The following is a 14,730-nucleotide window of genomic DNA, read 5'->3' as shown; positions in this document are numbered from 1 at the left end:
CATGTCTCTGCTCAAATGTCACTCGACTTCAGAGGTCTCCTCTGGCCTCTGTTTTTATCTCCTTTACCCTGCTTTGTTTTACAATGTGGAAAATTATCACCACCTTTCATATATGTGTGTATTTGATTCATGTTGTCTTGCCTTCATTCTTCTCTCAGAAAGTAGTTCTTTTATAGGCAGTGACAATGTTTTGTTCATTACTGTCTCATAAAGGTCTAGAACACTTTCTGGCACTTAGTAAAAGTTCAATAAATATTTCACCAATCAGTGACTACATTTTACAGCAAGTTGTTTATTGATCAATAAGTGGGCTTAAGACTCTGTTCTAAGAACTGTATAGAAAAATAGTCAGTCTTCCCATGAAACTTACATTGTAGCTTAAACATTAGCAACCAGGTCACATACCGTGTGCACTGTTTGCTTGTTGCCTCTAATCACCTTGACCTCAGGTGAGTGATGCCCTAGCTAGCTCCCTTGGCTCAGTGTCAGTCTTTGCTTCCAGTATTAAAGTCTCTGCCTGACCCCTTATTGCAGGAGTGGAGTCAAAGTTCAGCTTGAACATAAGCTCACTTTGCAAGCACCTGGCCTTCTGCTTATTTCTAGTTGGTGTCTCCATGCCTGGGAAGTTGGTTTACTCTTCAGCCACACTCACATCTAGGAACAAGTTCCAAAGGGCCTCATCACCATCACTAAGTCTCTCTGACATAAAGTACTAATTTTTAACTCTCCTGTGGTTAACACCAACTACCATGGCAGAAGCAGCCTTCCAAGCAACATGGTTATGGAACATGAAGAACGTCCTGGCTTCAGGCATGTGTGTTCCCAAGTCTCCGACTTAGGTTTTGCCATGGAAACAAGGAATGTGCACAGCAGCTGAGTATGTGTCTCATCAAATGCAAGATCCCAGAAGATGCTTGCTTCTTCCTGCTACCAGTGGGTTTCTCATTTTTTTCCTAATCCGATTAGAGAAAGATAAACTGAATTTCAAAACCATTTTTTCTCCCCTCTTTGAGTCCTTACTCATTTGTTACAAGAAAGACCCCATATATTCAAGAGAATGGCTTCAAATAAATCATCCATGTAGATTAAACACACACACACACACACACACACACACACAGTGGGTGCCTTCTCCTGCCTTTCCTCTGTCCTTAACCAGGGCTAAACTGCAGTTTTATCTCCTGTTGATGGGCTGATGTGGAAGCAAATGTCTCCAGATCATTTGAGACTTCAGTTCCATGCGTGATCTAAACCACCTTTACTTTTATGCCCCGTAACATAACTCTAGACGACATTACTTTGTTAACCTTGCAGGAACTAACTCAAAGTTTACTTAACTGAATTTTCTGGACCTCATTCACTATGTAATGACAGGATTTTGCTGTGTCTCCACCTACCTAAATTCCTGCTCCTGCCCCTTGGACTTTAGACTTCTTAGAATTCTTGGTTATGCCCCTTGGAACACTTGACCACCTAAAAATAAGTCATTTTTGCTGTCTTAATATCTATGGATCTTTAGATAGAAACCTTCTGAAATCTGCTGATGAAACACAGAAGATAATAGCACAGTGATAAGCTCATGGGGTGCTCTGTACAATCTAACAGAACTGTTCAGCAAATAAGTCTGTCTATATGCTTCTAACAAATGAATGGTTCAGTTTTAATGACAAGATTCAGAAACTTTAGACTTTAAAGATGAAGTTATTTTAGAAATCATGTAGGATATCCTTTTTTGTTCTGAGTGTTAGAAAACTTAGACTCACAAAAGTCAAGTAAAATGCTCACATATGCACAGAAGTGCATCGGAAGTACTTCACAAGAAAAAAATTTGTTCTAAGAAAAAGCATTTAGTGAATCTTAGAAAGAAAACCTGTGATACCAACTAAAATTAGGTAGAAATTTAAAAAAAAAGTCTTAACATATGCAGTTATGAACATGTTTATCAAGCATACCATTTTGTAAATATTTGTATACCTGGTAGTAGAATCGATTTGCATTTTAATCATCCAGAGAAAAATGATGACACTCTTTCAGAATAATCCTCTACAAAATTTCTTTTATGTTTTTATTCCAAATCTCTCTCCCTCTTTCTGTCTCTCCCTCTTCCTCCCAGCCTCTCATACACAGTTGCTTGCCATGACATGTTGGAGGAATGCATCCTCACCTAGCTTCTTTATAAGAATGAAAATTCATCTTAAAAGAACATTTTATTTTCCTTCATATCATAATGTTCACAGACAGTCAGCAAAGGATTAGTGCCAGATTAGATGAAAAATCCACGACTATCAAAATAGTTTAACTATTACCATTCAGTTATCCGGGCAATTGATATGGACTTAATTTCCTAAATTCTGCTTCTTTGCACTCAGTAAATGGATTCCATTGAAGAAACAGGACTCCATCAAACACATGTTTCTACTTGTACCATCCCCTCAACACATAACACTCAGGAAATATTGTAACCTGCTTTGGGAAAAATCTTTCTTTTGGTCTCAGTACCCTAGGAAACCTAGCCTCAAATTGGAAGCTGCAATCTGGGATTCATTTGCTTATAGCTGGTAGGTTTCGCAGCGTAAAAGACATTTCACTTGAATAGACCTGAAGCACTTACTAGCAAAGATGTAATAACTACAGAATCCTGCACAGTGAGCACACAAAGATTCCACCTCACTAGCTCATGTAGTTCTAATTATCGACGAGTTTTTCATAATTTAGAAAGAAAATGAACTCTAAGGTAAGAACGATAAACAAGGACCGTTAAAGGTGGGGATTTTCATTAAATGTTGGCTGTTAACAGTGTTTGTCGGTTCCCTTAAGCTTTTATTAAGAGACTGTTCAATATGAACGTTTATTTGGAGGAAACTGAATTATTTCTCCATCCCATCTGCATCACCATATGCACAACACACAAGTAAACAGCTCTTGTTAACTAAGGCGAGGGTCCTGTCAGAAGGGTGGATTGTGTTTTTGTTACAGTGAAGGAGACATTTTCACTTGGTCTCCACAAGTCTAACCTTGAAAGAAACCCCTTCTTGACCAGGTGACAACTTTATAGGCTTTGCTCACAGTTTCCCTCCGGTGCAAAAAAACTTTTATTTATATTTACCGTTTTATTGCTTCCTCTTGTCTTCGGCGTTTTTCGTTCTTCTCCTTCAAGTAGGCCAGGTTTGTTTCATTTCTCAAGCGATCATTCTCTCGAGCGATGTCTGATGCGTTCTGAATCACCAAGCCATCGTATGCTTTCATCCCCATATCCTCGATATACTGGAGAAATGTGTCCAAAGGGTCTTCCTCGGGATTAGAACTCGTCATCTTGGAGGATTTCATGTAACAAGGAACACTTCCTGTGGGAGAAGAACATATTTATCAAAGATGGGGATCAAAGCAAGGGACTGCTTACTCTCCCTAACATCTCATCAGCTCCAAATTCCAATGACTATGGTGGAATCTACATGGAGAAAATGTCTCGTTAGAAAGTATTTGAAGTAAATATTAAATGAATATTTGAGTAGCAAACACTTCCTCAAAGCAGCAAAATTAGCAAATCAAAGGCCAAAGCCCTTACACTGAAAGGCGATGTAACAGTGCAAATATTTTGTGGGAGGATAAACATAGGTTTATGGAGGCAGAATCATGATTCTGTTTCTCAAAAATGTGTTACTGTACTAATAAGATATACCAAGCTTCATTTGTTTCTGATCACCATAAACACTTTCCTGTTTAATTTCAAATAAAACGATGTAATTACTGGGAATGAAATTTCTTATTGTGTGTTTTCCTTGCAATTTTAAATTAAGATTTATGAATCTGAACAATTCATGCAAAATATAGCAGTAATCAAGGAAATTCACATTTTTAATATAATTTGTCATAGAAATAACCCCTTTCTGACCCTCCATTATTTTCCAAAATTGTGCTCCACAGTGGCTTCATGTTGTAACTCAAATATCATAGATCACCAGGACCAGGTTAATCCTTCCAGTCTGGTCATTCAAGCAGTGACAATTGTGATTATCATCTCTACATGAAGGTTTAAAGACCTGAGCCACAGAAAGGAATACTGAAAATCAAAATCAAATCAAAACAACAACACAAACATAGGACTTAAAAAGCTCATCTATAAAATGATGGAAATAATAGTGCCTACCTCCTGCTGATGTAAAAATTAGGAGAGTTGATGACTGTGGAGAATTTAGCACAGAGGTCAACGGTAGTAAGCATATGCATAATAAAGGTGGCTAATATTATTAGCAGTGATAATAATGTGTAATGTGTATATGTGTATGGATGGCTGAGTGGATAAATCAGCACACCCTGAAGCAGAGCTAGCCCAAGAATCATAGAAATAAATAAAACCAGGGGACAGAGAAATTGTGTTTTAATCAATCAAAAAAACCCTAAAATTTAATTAATTACATGCAAGGTAAATCTCTTACCCTTCTAGCTTAATAAGACTCACTGTCCTCAATGGCATATTTGTTGTGGTGAAACGAAATCAATTAACAAGGGGAAAATGTTGGCAATTTAAAAATTATGAATTACCTTTACATTTTTTACTTTCTTCAAAAGGTTCAGAAAGATATCTTTTAAAATATCTTTTTAGTGTAGACATCCTAGACCTTCATTTTTAGCATGACAAGTCATTTTCATTCTTTTTTTTTTTCAACAAGAATAATCATGTTCCATAACCTGGATGGTAGCTATGGAAACTTCATTTCTGATCAGAGTTTATTAGCATTTCAGCTGCCAGTCAATCCATACATTACTTGAAGCTTCTGCTGAATTTAACGATTTATTCCACAATATGTAAGAAAACGTTGAAACTAGAGGAGAGATGAATTGTTTGTTGACCCATGATTTTCTGTTATGAGAACTTTTCTTATGTTTGTTTGGTTTTAAGCCATGATAGGTTGGCACATCAAATGGGCTTTTAATTTTAACTATCAACTGTAATTGTATTTTGATATCAGCCCATCAGATTAGAGACTGAAGTGGTGAACATACATAGGAATAAAAAAATTGCAGCTCCAAATGATTGTGATTGGAGGGGGAGGGGGAAATGCAACCTGATTCTCAGAGAACTAAAGCATTAATATGACTGAGAATTCACTTCTACCAAGGACTTCCGTACTAGGTGTGCTCGGATAAAAAAAGATCTGCATAACTTTATAGCAATTAATTCTACCATAGTTAAGCAAGCCAAGTCAGTATTACAAGGATTCTAGAAAGAATGCCTCAGGGTGGAAGATGATCACTCCTACTCTGCCTGGAGCAAAACTGTCTATTTCCCATTGTGTAAGGCATTACCCAAAGATTTTTATTTCTTCCCTTAAGGTTTCCTCCCATCTGGATGACATTAGTGATTCTTTGCAGTTTATATATTCCAAATGTTAACAAGGTTAATTGTGTACCTCTGAAAGTTAGTTATCTTGCTAAGTGGTGTTTCAATTGGCTGGAGTTTAAATTAAGTTTATTCTGAGAAAATATTAAATAACAACATCATAAAATATTGATACTACGAAGAGTCGTAAGATTTTTTTTTAAGTTGAGATGAAAATTTGGGGGGTGGAAATCAGCCATAAACAACATTGTAAATCAAATCTAGCTCAATTTTTTAGAAACTCATGCCTTAATCTGTATCTCAAATTCTCAAATGTAGTGGGGATAGCAAAGTGCTTTACAATGAGATACAGCATGAAGAAAGAAAGAAAGGAAGGAAGGAAGGAAGGAAGGAAGGAAGGAAGGAAGGAAGGAAGGAAGGAAGGAAGGAAGGAAGAAAGGAAGAAAGGAAGAAAGGAAGAAAGGAAGAAAGAAAGAAAGAAAGAAAGAAAGAAAGAAAGAAAGAAAGAAAGAGAGAGAAAGAGAGAGAGAGAGAAAGAGAGGAAGAAAGAGAGGAAGAGAGGAAGAGAGGAAGAGAGAAAGAAACATAAAATCTATTAAAACTTTAAAGCAATGAAAATTGGGTGTCTGTGAACATGCTTATGCCGTGCAGTACTAGAGAATATTTGTTTCTACAATCATTCATTAATTCAAGTGTTTCTTAAGCACCTATTATGAACTAACCACTGACACAGGCAGAATTGTGTCCCTCTAGATATGTACACTGCAGGGATAGGACACAATACACAAACCCCTGCACTGCAGCGTAACAAGGGCACTGATTCAGTTGGCAATGATGGCACTCACCAGTCTGTCATGGTTTATGGTCACCATTTTTGAGAAAGAACAAGAAACACTTTTCAACAATTAGATCTTGTCTTCAAAAATAAAAATAAAAAATGGACTTGGGCTTGACCCATGTTTAAGGATCATATGTTTTTGTTTCCTTGTCCACATTAAAAAAAAAAAAGATAGCTGGTAAGATAGAGGGAAAGTGAAGCAGTCTTAAAGAGCACATAGCTGAGCAGTTGACCAATATGGCCTAAAAGTCCTAAACTGAAGCGCCCCCTAGATCTATGACTTTGCACAGGTCAATTCACCTCTTGAAGCTTCAGTTTCCATGTTTTTAAAATCATACTTACCTCCTCACATCGTTGTGAGGATTTAGTTAGAAAATACTTAAAGGTGTTCAATAAATGGGACCGTAAGTATTAGTCACTGACATTACTATTCGATGATTTGTGGCAGATCTTAACTGTGGCAGAGATTGCGTTTAATCATAATTCCTCCAAAAGTATAGCTTTACATAAGTGAATAGAACATTTAGTGTTCAACCTCCTTAATCACAGGTGAGCAAATGGAGTCCACGAAGGGAGTTAATGGATTTGCTCACTAACTGAATGCGCATAGACAGACCACTTATCCATTCGGCCCCATTTTTCACATCTAGAAAATAAGGGCTTTGGGGCAAATGAAACAAGAAGCTTATTCTGTCTCTCAGTCACTTGGGCTCCACCCTTCCAAGCCCAAGGGTGTTTCTCAGGAGACTAAACTAGGAATGAACAGATTCACGGCCTCATCACGGCCTCATCAAAGAAAAGCAGATCTTATGTTAAGTGCTTACCTCATTACAATTGCTACTATTCCCATGCAGTGAGAACCCACAGGCAAGTATGAGCTTAAATCTGCCTTTCAGAAATTTATATTTATAGCTAAGATACATGTTGAATCAGATGTGTTTGTTACCACTAAAAAATTGGCTGCATTTTGATTGCTGGATATTAAATCAAGTTCATTTCTGGACCTTGAATGACAAGCCAACATGCAAACATTTTATAAAAGCTTGTTCTGTGCACCTAAGTCCTAAAGTCAGCATCATAGAAGAGCATAGTTAAGAAGAAAGTGAGCCTCTTTCTTCAGGTAGCATCTTTAGATACATGGCAATTAATTAATTAATTGGTCTACCTTACTAGATCACAAATTATTACATAGGGTATTTGTAACAGAGTGTGTGAGATTGAAGGGAACTTTTGCATTTCTCCAGGCCTCCCCTTTATTTGAACCATATGTCTACAGTCATTTTTGCTCAAGACAAATTAGATATTTTAGCCCTCACCCTAGAGCTTTGGTTGAAGGGTGGCATCCATGGTCTTCATCCACAAAGCAGGGTGTTGATTCAAACAGCCACGATTTGTGTGTGTGTGTGTGCTCTTTTTCTTTGAAGTTGTGGTCAATACTTAAAATTTGTGTCAGGGATTCTCCTGGGAAAGCACCTAAAATAATTGCGATCAGAATTCCCATACAAATCACTGATAACTTCAAGTATTCACTTTCTACTTTTCTTGTATTGCTATATTCTGCATTTATGAGAGACTCCTTTTGTTTAATTTTTGGATTAGTCTATTTAGAATCATTGCACCTTAATGAAACCTACAGATGTTGCTCTAAATATAACTGGATGTTTAATGGCTCAGCTTTATTTTTTTTTCACTTTTGTGATTTATTTCCTTTTGACCACACCCTTTACAAAGCTGACTTTGTGTAATGTGATACTCCCCAAAATTTGAAATTTCACTCTACTCGGCTAAGCTGCGTCAATTTAAACTGGTGGGATTCAGGTCACGTTTAAGACAGTAAGCATTTTATCTTTTAATTGAATTAATCGTTTCCTCATTTTCCTTTGTGTGAAGTCATCACGATACCTTGCCAATGCTGAGCCTAGAACTGAAAGTATCATTACATTTCTTTACAATTGTTTCCACTGAAATAAAACTATCCATTAAGTATATATGCAGAGTAGAAAATATACATAAAGTTATCCAAATGGAATCCATAGAAAAATTAAAAATGCCCTTTTCAAAAAAAAAAAATCTTCCTGTAGATACTGCTTACACCCAAGGAACTCAAGAAGCTGAGACTTTGTCAAAGCCAAAAAAATATTTGAGGCACAGTTTGGAGAAATAAGTGTATGTAAAAACTTTAACTAAGATCATACATTTGCATGGGTTATAGCCTTTGTAAATTCAGTAATAAATTTTGCATGGCTTCAATTTACCAGAGGATATTTAATGTGGCTCAGTCAAGATTGGGTTACCCCATAGTCTAGAGGGCTTTGGTTAATTACTGGCTGTTTTTGAAAAAAAGAGATGTACAAAAGGAATCAGATAAATATTAGGCATACCATCTTCTCATAGAGGTTAAAGTATTTTTCTTTTCTTAAAAGTCAAAACAGATTTCTTCTTTAGTGTGATTTCATGCATTGTGACATCGGCCACTCTGGCTCCGTAAGGAACAACTCGGTGGACGCACACACTGACTTCTCGGACAGAACTTTCCTATGGGTCATTTATCACCATTTACCCAAAGAAGGGTTCTAGTATTCCAGCAGCATCTGAGTGAATTTGTCCATCAGCCTGCATGGGTGCTGGTTCTTTTTTCTCTCCTTAAAGTGTTTACTCAGAATTGCTGAAATGAAGTTGTTCTCCAACTAAAACTTTGGTTTTCCAAGATACAAAGTTGTGAAAATTCCACTCATCCAGATGCTTTCCAGGTACTGAAGAATAGAGGAAGAAAAAGCATAGAATTGGAGAGAACTGCTCCCCAATTCTCAAAGCTCTGTAAGAAGCTTCCTAAATTTTAGGTCACAATTAACCTTACACAATACTGTTACAGCTTGAATAAAGTAAAGTTTATTTTGTGCTATTATTATAATGCCATTTGCTTTAACCCAGAAAAACAAAACACGTACAAGGGAATACATTTCCTAGTGGAAATCCTAGACATTTTGCCTTCATTTCGCATTTATATTTTGTATTTCATTTACACATGGGAAAATTTCCTAGTTCTCACTCCCTATTCACCTCTTAGTTCTTCAAAGTACACCTGCCTCAATGCTGTGAGGAAGTTATCAGAATCTGATTTATTAAAATTCAATTTTCCCTCCCATCCTACTCATTGCATCTTCTCTGAGACAGAGATTTCTGTTTTGCCCAGTACTATCTATTCATCCAAACAAAAGTTTCCCAAAGCAATTTTGACTGTATATTTTGTTCAGCAGGAGAAAAATATCTTTTACATTTTTTGCATGTACTCAGATCAATTTGAAAACACATTGTGAAAATATAAGTATTTAAATAATCAAGCTTCATATACATATGTAAAATATGTATGCAAATTAATATCTGGAATTTGCTGACTTCACGTAGGACCAAATCAACAGACTAGATTGCCTGGTTACAGTCTATAACCCATGCAAACCATGTCAGAATTGTTTTTCTGACAAAATCTTATAATGTGTCAAAAATAAGTCCTTTAATTTTACTTTGATTATGCTTGAAATCCTACCCACAACCCCACAAATGGTCATGCTTATTTTTTCATTCCTCTGTCATCAAAATGCAGCTGTTCTGCCCAAAATGGGAAGTGTTAGAGTTAAAACCAAGAGAGCTTGTTGAAGTGACTACAAAGACACTGATTGCTTTTTTTTTTTTCCTCAAGAAGCAGATTACTTTGTAGTGAGTTTTTCTCCACTCCCTCCCTTCCCAAAATGGTTAAAATGGGTAAAGATCATGTGAATGTGGTAGCATCATAAATTAGATATTTCCTCCCAAATTCCAGGTTATCATGGTCCTGTTTGCCCACATTCTAAAGATACTGCACATTTCACAAGAGTCAGGGACTCACACAAAATGTCAGTGGTTGAGGTACTTTTTGAGCCTTTGCCCAAGTGTCTCCAGATGCTTACAAGGCAGTATTTGCAAAGCAGATACAGTCAGTATAATAAATTGCTGACTGGAGCTACAATAGAAACCATCTAATTGAATTGGGAGTTTGTGACTTACTCATTTTTTTAAACAATGGCCAACCCTCCTATCTCTAGGATTTTTATACTTCCCTCTCTAAACTTTGCTGATGCGCCAAGTCCTTGGGCTTCTTTATAAGTTCCTTGTGAAGTTGTAGTATTTTTTCTTCAGGTTTGTTTTTACTGATTTTCTAATCTGTCAATGTCCTTCACAGAGTCCCCTCATTTGCTGAGTTGGCAAATATGTTGCACTTTCCACAGAAAAATAAACTAATTTTGGCATTTGTGGCTCAAATTTTTTCATATTAGCTTGCTTACCACTTGATTATACAGAAAATAAGTTAGAGCATTGTCTAAAATGTGTATTAGGAGAGAAGTTAATTTCCACCTGTGTTCTACAGTCATTGCTCCACACTAGTTGGTTATAAATTCTTGCATGTTAAAATGACCAAAACTATATCGTGTAAGCTCTTCAATTGGATTTCCCTTATTTTTGGACTATATTCAGAAAAACATTCCAGTTTTACAGTACTAAAACAATTTTAAGATTTCTGAGTGATAATGAACAATATTATTTCATGTAATAGTTCTTCCAGATAGGGAGTACCTACATTTCTTGCACATGAAAAATGCTGATAGTTGGACAAATTTGAGTGGAGACAACCCAACAAAATAAGTGGGTCTCAAGTAAAACAAGTCCATCTAAAGTTCTACAGAAAACATTTATTGTGATGAGAATAATGAATCTTTCTGATACTGAGTGGTATTAAAATACATATATTTCTCAAAGAGGTTTGTGGCTAATCAGTTAGGAGGAAGCAGTTTCAGCTTTGGTGTATGTCTGATAGTTTGGATTTTGTTTTTTTTTTTTTTTTTTTTTGGTACTGTGCCTTTTCTTTTCCTTTTATTTTTTTTAAGAACACAAAACTGGGCTGGCACAAATGCGCTAAGAGACTGTTGTAAAATATTTATGATATGGAATAGCAGATAAATAGCTAGCATGCACTATGTGAATGCCAATTAATACCCTGGAAAATATTTTCAATGCTTTTAATAATTCAGCATGGCTTATTTTACCAATGAAAATCTAGTTTAACCATTTCATTGGTAATGTAACTACGTGGGTAAGAGATATAAAACAGCCTGAGGCTCATTAAAGCCTGGGATGCCTTCACTGTGGCTTTATTTCTGCTCCACCTAATAAGACATGCAAACTTCAGCATTGAGTATCCCCAGCTAAAATCCATTCCATTTCACAAGCAGAGTGCTTGATCTGTTTAGTGCTGGACTCAATTAGCATGCTTAGAGAATCTGAAAAATGAGATACATACCAAAATTTAAGTCCCCAGGGACAGCTAAGTGCAATATTCAGAAGGTGACTTGTGTCTGCCAGAGCCCTCTCCCGCAGCTGATCTCAGGGCAGCTCTGTAGGAGTAATCCAGCACCATAAGAAATAGACTTCTAGTTCAGCTCAGTTTTTCTTCAATTAAAGTGCATTGTAGCTGTATGGGAAGTGTCCACTCCCAGATTCTTCATCACTAGAGATCAAAGCATTCTTGATGTTCTTCCTATCAGATAAAATGGCCTTTAAAGTTTGCTAGGAAGATGCGGTGGCAGAAGACAGGTGCTTGCTTCCTTAAATCGACATTCAGAGAAAAGAGGGCATAGCTAATGGGTGGGGATGAACACACAGCCCCTCTCCTTCCAGGTCCAGCAGGGAAGAAATTGAACAATTTTTACCCACTTTGCTACACAGATGATTACAAGACTCGAAGCAATCACCCGGGCTGGCTAAGGTGCCTCATTTGATTATATTCTGTGAAGACAAAAATAAATGAAAACAAAAAATCAGAAGCATCCTTTCTACATGTCTCCTTTCAGCCAAAAAGATGCTCTTTCTCATTGCCACTTACATGCAGAGGGTTTGGAGCAGCCTAGCTTGTGGCATCGTCCCTCCCCCGTGACAACCAGCCCTCTCTCTCGTCCTCTCTCACCCCTCCCTCCCTGCCCCGACTCCCTCCCTTCCTGCTTCTCTCTCTCCTCTCCAGCTGCCTTAGTCTGTTGATGCTGCTGCTGATTAATCAGGGATTCTGAAACAAAGAACCTACCTTCTGAAATAAGCAGCAATCTTTCTTCTCTGTTTCTGCAATCCGTCTGCGCTGAACGGCAGAGCCGCCAGCATTCTAGCACCTTGGATAGTTCCTGCTCACTAGGCCCACTGGAAAAGGGAGGAGAAGCAATTGAAGAAATGGCAAGAAACCCGAAAGCAGCATCGTTCTACTTCGGATTTCGGCTCCCTGGGGCCTCGCATCCTCATTAAAGGCCTCACATCTAGGCAACAGAGCCTCTCTCTTTTATCTATCTGAGCTGAGGTCTGATGAGTAAATAATAAAGTGAAAAGAGGATAAAGAAACCCCTTCATTTATAGCCACTACAACGCTAATTCAGCCTTTATGGAGAAAATATATATATATAAATCCATTAAAAATAAATGTTCTTGCTACCAAGGATGTTTAAGTTATAAGCTTTTCTCACCCCTGGCACAGCTAATGAAAATGAGCAACAGCTTAAACGGAACAGTCCGATCTCAGTTTGATACCCTTATTTGATATCAGTTTTGCCTCCACCCTCCCTGCGCAGCCGAGCCAGGCACACAATTACTGCTGACGTTCTTCAGGCGGCTGCTTGGGGAAAGAGGGGAGGAGCCTTTTAACCTCATCAAAACAGCTTCATGCCACCTGCTCCCATGGCATGAAGGGGAAAAAAAAAAAAAGCAACTAGCCCACTTAGAATACACACGGCACCTGCCAATGTGGAATAAAGGTCTCACTTGGGATTTTTTTTTTTTTTAACAAAAATAAGACGTGAATTAACTCTGACATGTGTGTCACTAACTCCTAGAATCACTGTTGAAATTGTTTAAAGTCATTCTATTCCCTACATTTACTGGGAACTCTCCTCACACAGGTCTTAATATCCTACTGACTATGTACACGTATAACATGTTACATAATACAACCTATGTTCATACGTGTGTGTATATACAGAAATATATGTGCGTGTATACACAGACACACATACACACATCAAGTCTGCAGTTTTTATACAACCTGCTTGTCCTCAGAGGAAAACCTCCAACAAAGTATAATGTAGCTATTTTTATGTGTAAGCTAGTACTATGATAAAAGTAACAATAGGCAAAAATTTATTTCATTGGGGCTAAAATATCAATTTTGAGAGGGGAAAAATAAGCTTATTAAACAGTGACCTATAGATCTTTGTCCCATCACATTCTTTTCCAATAACTCTTAGTGTAAATTACCTTCACTCAAAAGCTAATTTTCCCAAGGGTTAACCTAAACATCGAAATTCATAACTAGATTCTTAGAAAAAATGTGTTCTGAATGCAATTTTTCATGTTTCAAGAGACCACAAGAAAATAATAAACTTCAGTTCACTTTCCTGATTTTTAAATGCCATCTGGGACTCTAGTACAATTTTAGTACAATTTTATAATTTTTTTAACTTGTAAGTATCTGTAGGAAGATAAAATCAACATATTACATTATCATAAGACTTTCAGCTTTCACATGTCCTGAAGTATATTCCTAAATTGAATCACATAAGTCATTTATTTCCTGTTCTTGGCCACCTACTTTTTGTTTGGAACAGTGTATCTGTTTAATGCCCTCTGGAAGATTAGACAGATGAAAAGAAGGAAGGGAAGTATAACTGGAAAAGGGAAGAAGCCATCTCTTTCTCTTTATGTCTCTCTCTCTCTTTCCCAATACCCCTCACTCTTACTCCTCCCACCTCCAGCTTCTAAAGATTCCAAAACATGGCACGTTATAGAAAAGTGCCACAAGTACCACTTACAAACTAGTAACAGCCACCATACTGTGATCAAAAGTTTTAGCAATGTGTTATTAATAACAGTCAAATGTCCCCCTAGAAATTGTCTTTCAGCACATGACCAAAAGCAGAAAAGATTCTTTATAAAGAAATTATATGACAGACATTTTAGGAATTGGAAATGCTTTACCATGCCTGATAATTCTAGCAGGTTTGGGAAGGCTATATTTTTTAACCACAGAGCTTGAGTAGACCCTGGTGTAGACCCTGTTTCTACATATGAGAAAATTACCATCCAGATAAGTACACTGACCTCAGACCTCACGCTCATCAGCTCACTAGGACCAGGACCTAGGGTCACTGGATTGACTATGTATCTCGTCATCTTTGGCCAACACAGTGGTTCTCAGGCACCTTGATTTCATGTACCAGGATAATTTCAAATAAAGCAAGAAAACACTGGCATATGGTTACTAACTATAAAAAGAACTGACATTTTTACCACAAAAATTTCAAAAGTTAAAGGGATTTTTATCCCCCCAGAATAAGAACGTATTTATAATAATGTGTGGTCCTTTAAACTTATTATTTCCAACTTTATGAAAATGTATAATTATTGTGGTTTCCCTTCCTTTCTTCTTCCCTTCCTTCCCTCTCTTTTTCCCCTTCTTTTCACAGCACAGGACTTGGGAACCAAC

The 14,730-nt window shown here is 37.1% G+C and overlaps 1 protein-coding gene across 3 annotated transcripts in view; it reads right to left on the bottom strand.

Moving 5' to 3' along the window:
* The window catches only part of NYAP2 (neuronal tyrosine-phosphorylated phosphoinositide-3-kinase adaptor 2), a 243,778-nt gene extending 230,894 nt beyond the window's left edge, over nucleotides 1-12,884 (bottom strand). The window contains exons 1-4 of one of the 3 annotated variants that reach the window (XM_064485218.1): nucleotides 12,716-12,884; nucleotides 12,289-12,398; nucleotides 11,512-11,996; nucleotides 3,107-3,344 (exon numbers count right to left, since the gene is read on the bottom strand). In XM_064485218.1, the coding sequence (XP_064341288.1) occupies nucleotides 3,107-3,327 (221 nt within the window). In that variant the 5' untranslated portion in view covers nucleotides 3,328-3,344; nucleotides 11,512-11,996; nucleotides 12,289-12,398; nucleotides 12,716-12,884. Of the gene's footprint in view, nucleotides 1-3,106; nucleotides 3,345-11,511; nucleotides 12,176-12,288; nucleotides 12,693-12,715 lie in introns of those variants that run through there. The other 2 variants (XM_031452287.2, XM_031452288.2) reach the window with 2 other exon arrangements.
* Between the last annotated feature and the right edge of the window lie 1,846 nt (nucleotides 12,885-14,730).

The sequence above is a fragment of the Camelus dromedarius genome, chromosome 4 (genome assembly GCF_036321535.1).
Source record: "Camelus dromedarius isolate mCamDro1 chromosome 4, mCamDro1.pat, whole genome shotgun sequence".
Lineage (NCBI taxonomy): Eukaryota > Metazoa > Chordata > Mammalia > Artiodactyla > Camelidae > Camelus > Camelus dromedarius.
The sequence above is the reverse complement of the archived record's forward strand: the minus strand, read 5'-3'. Positions and strand labels throughout refer to the sequence as shown.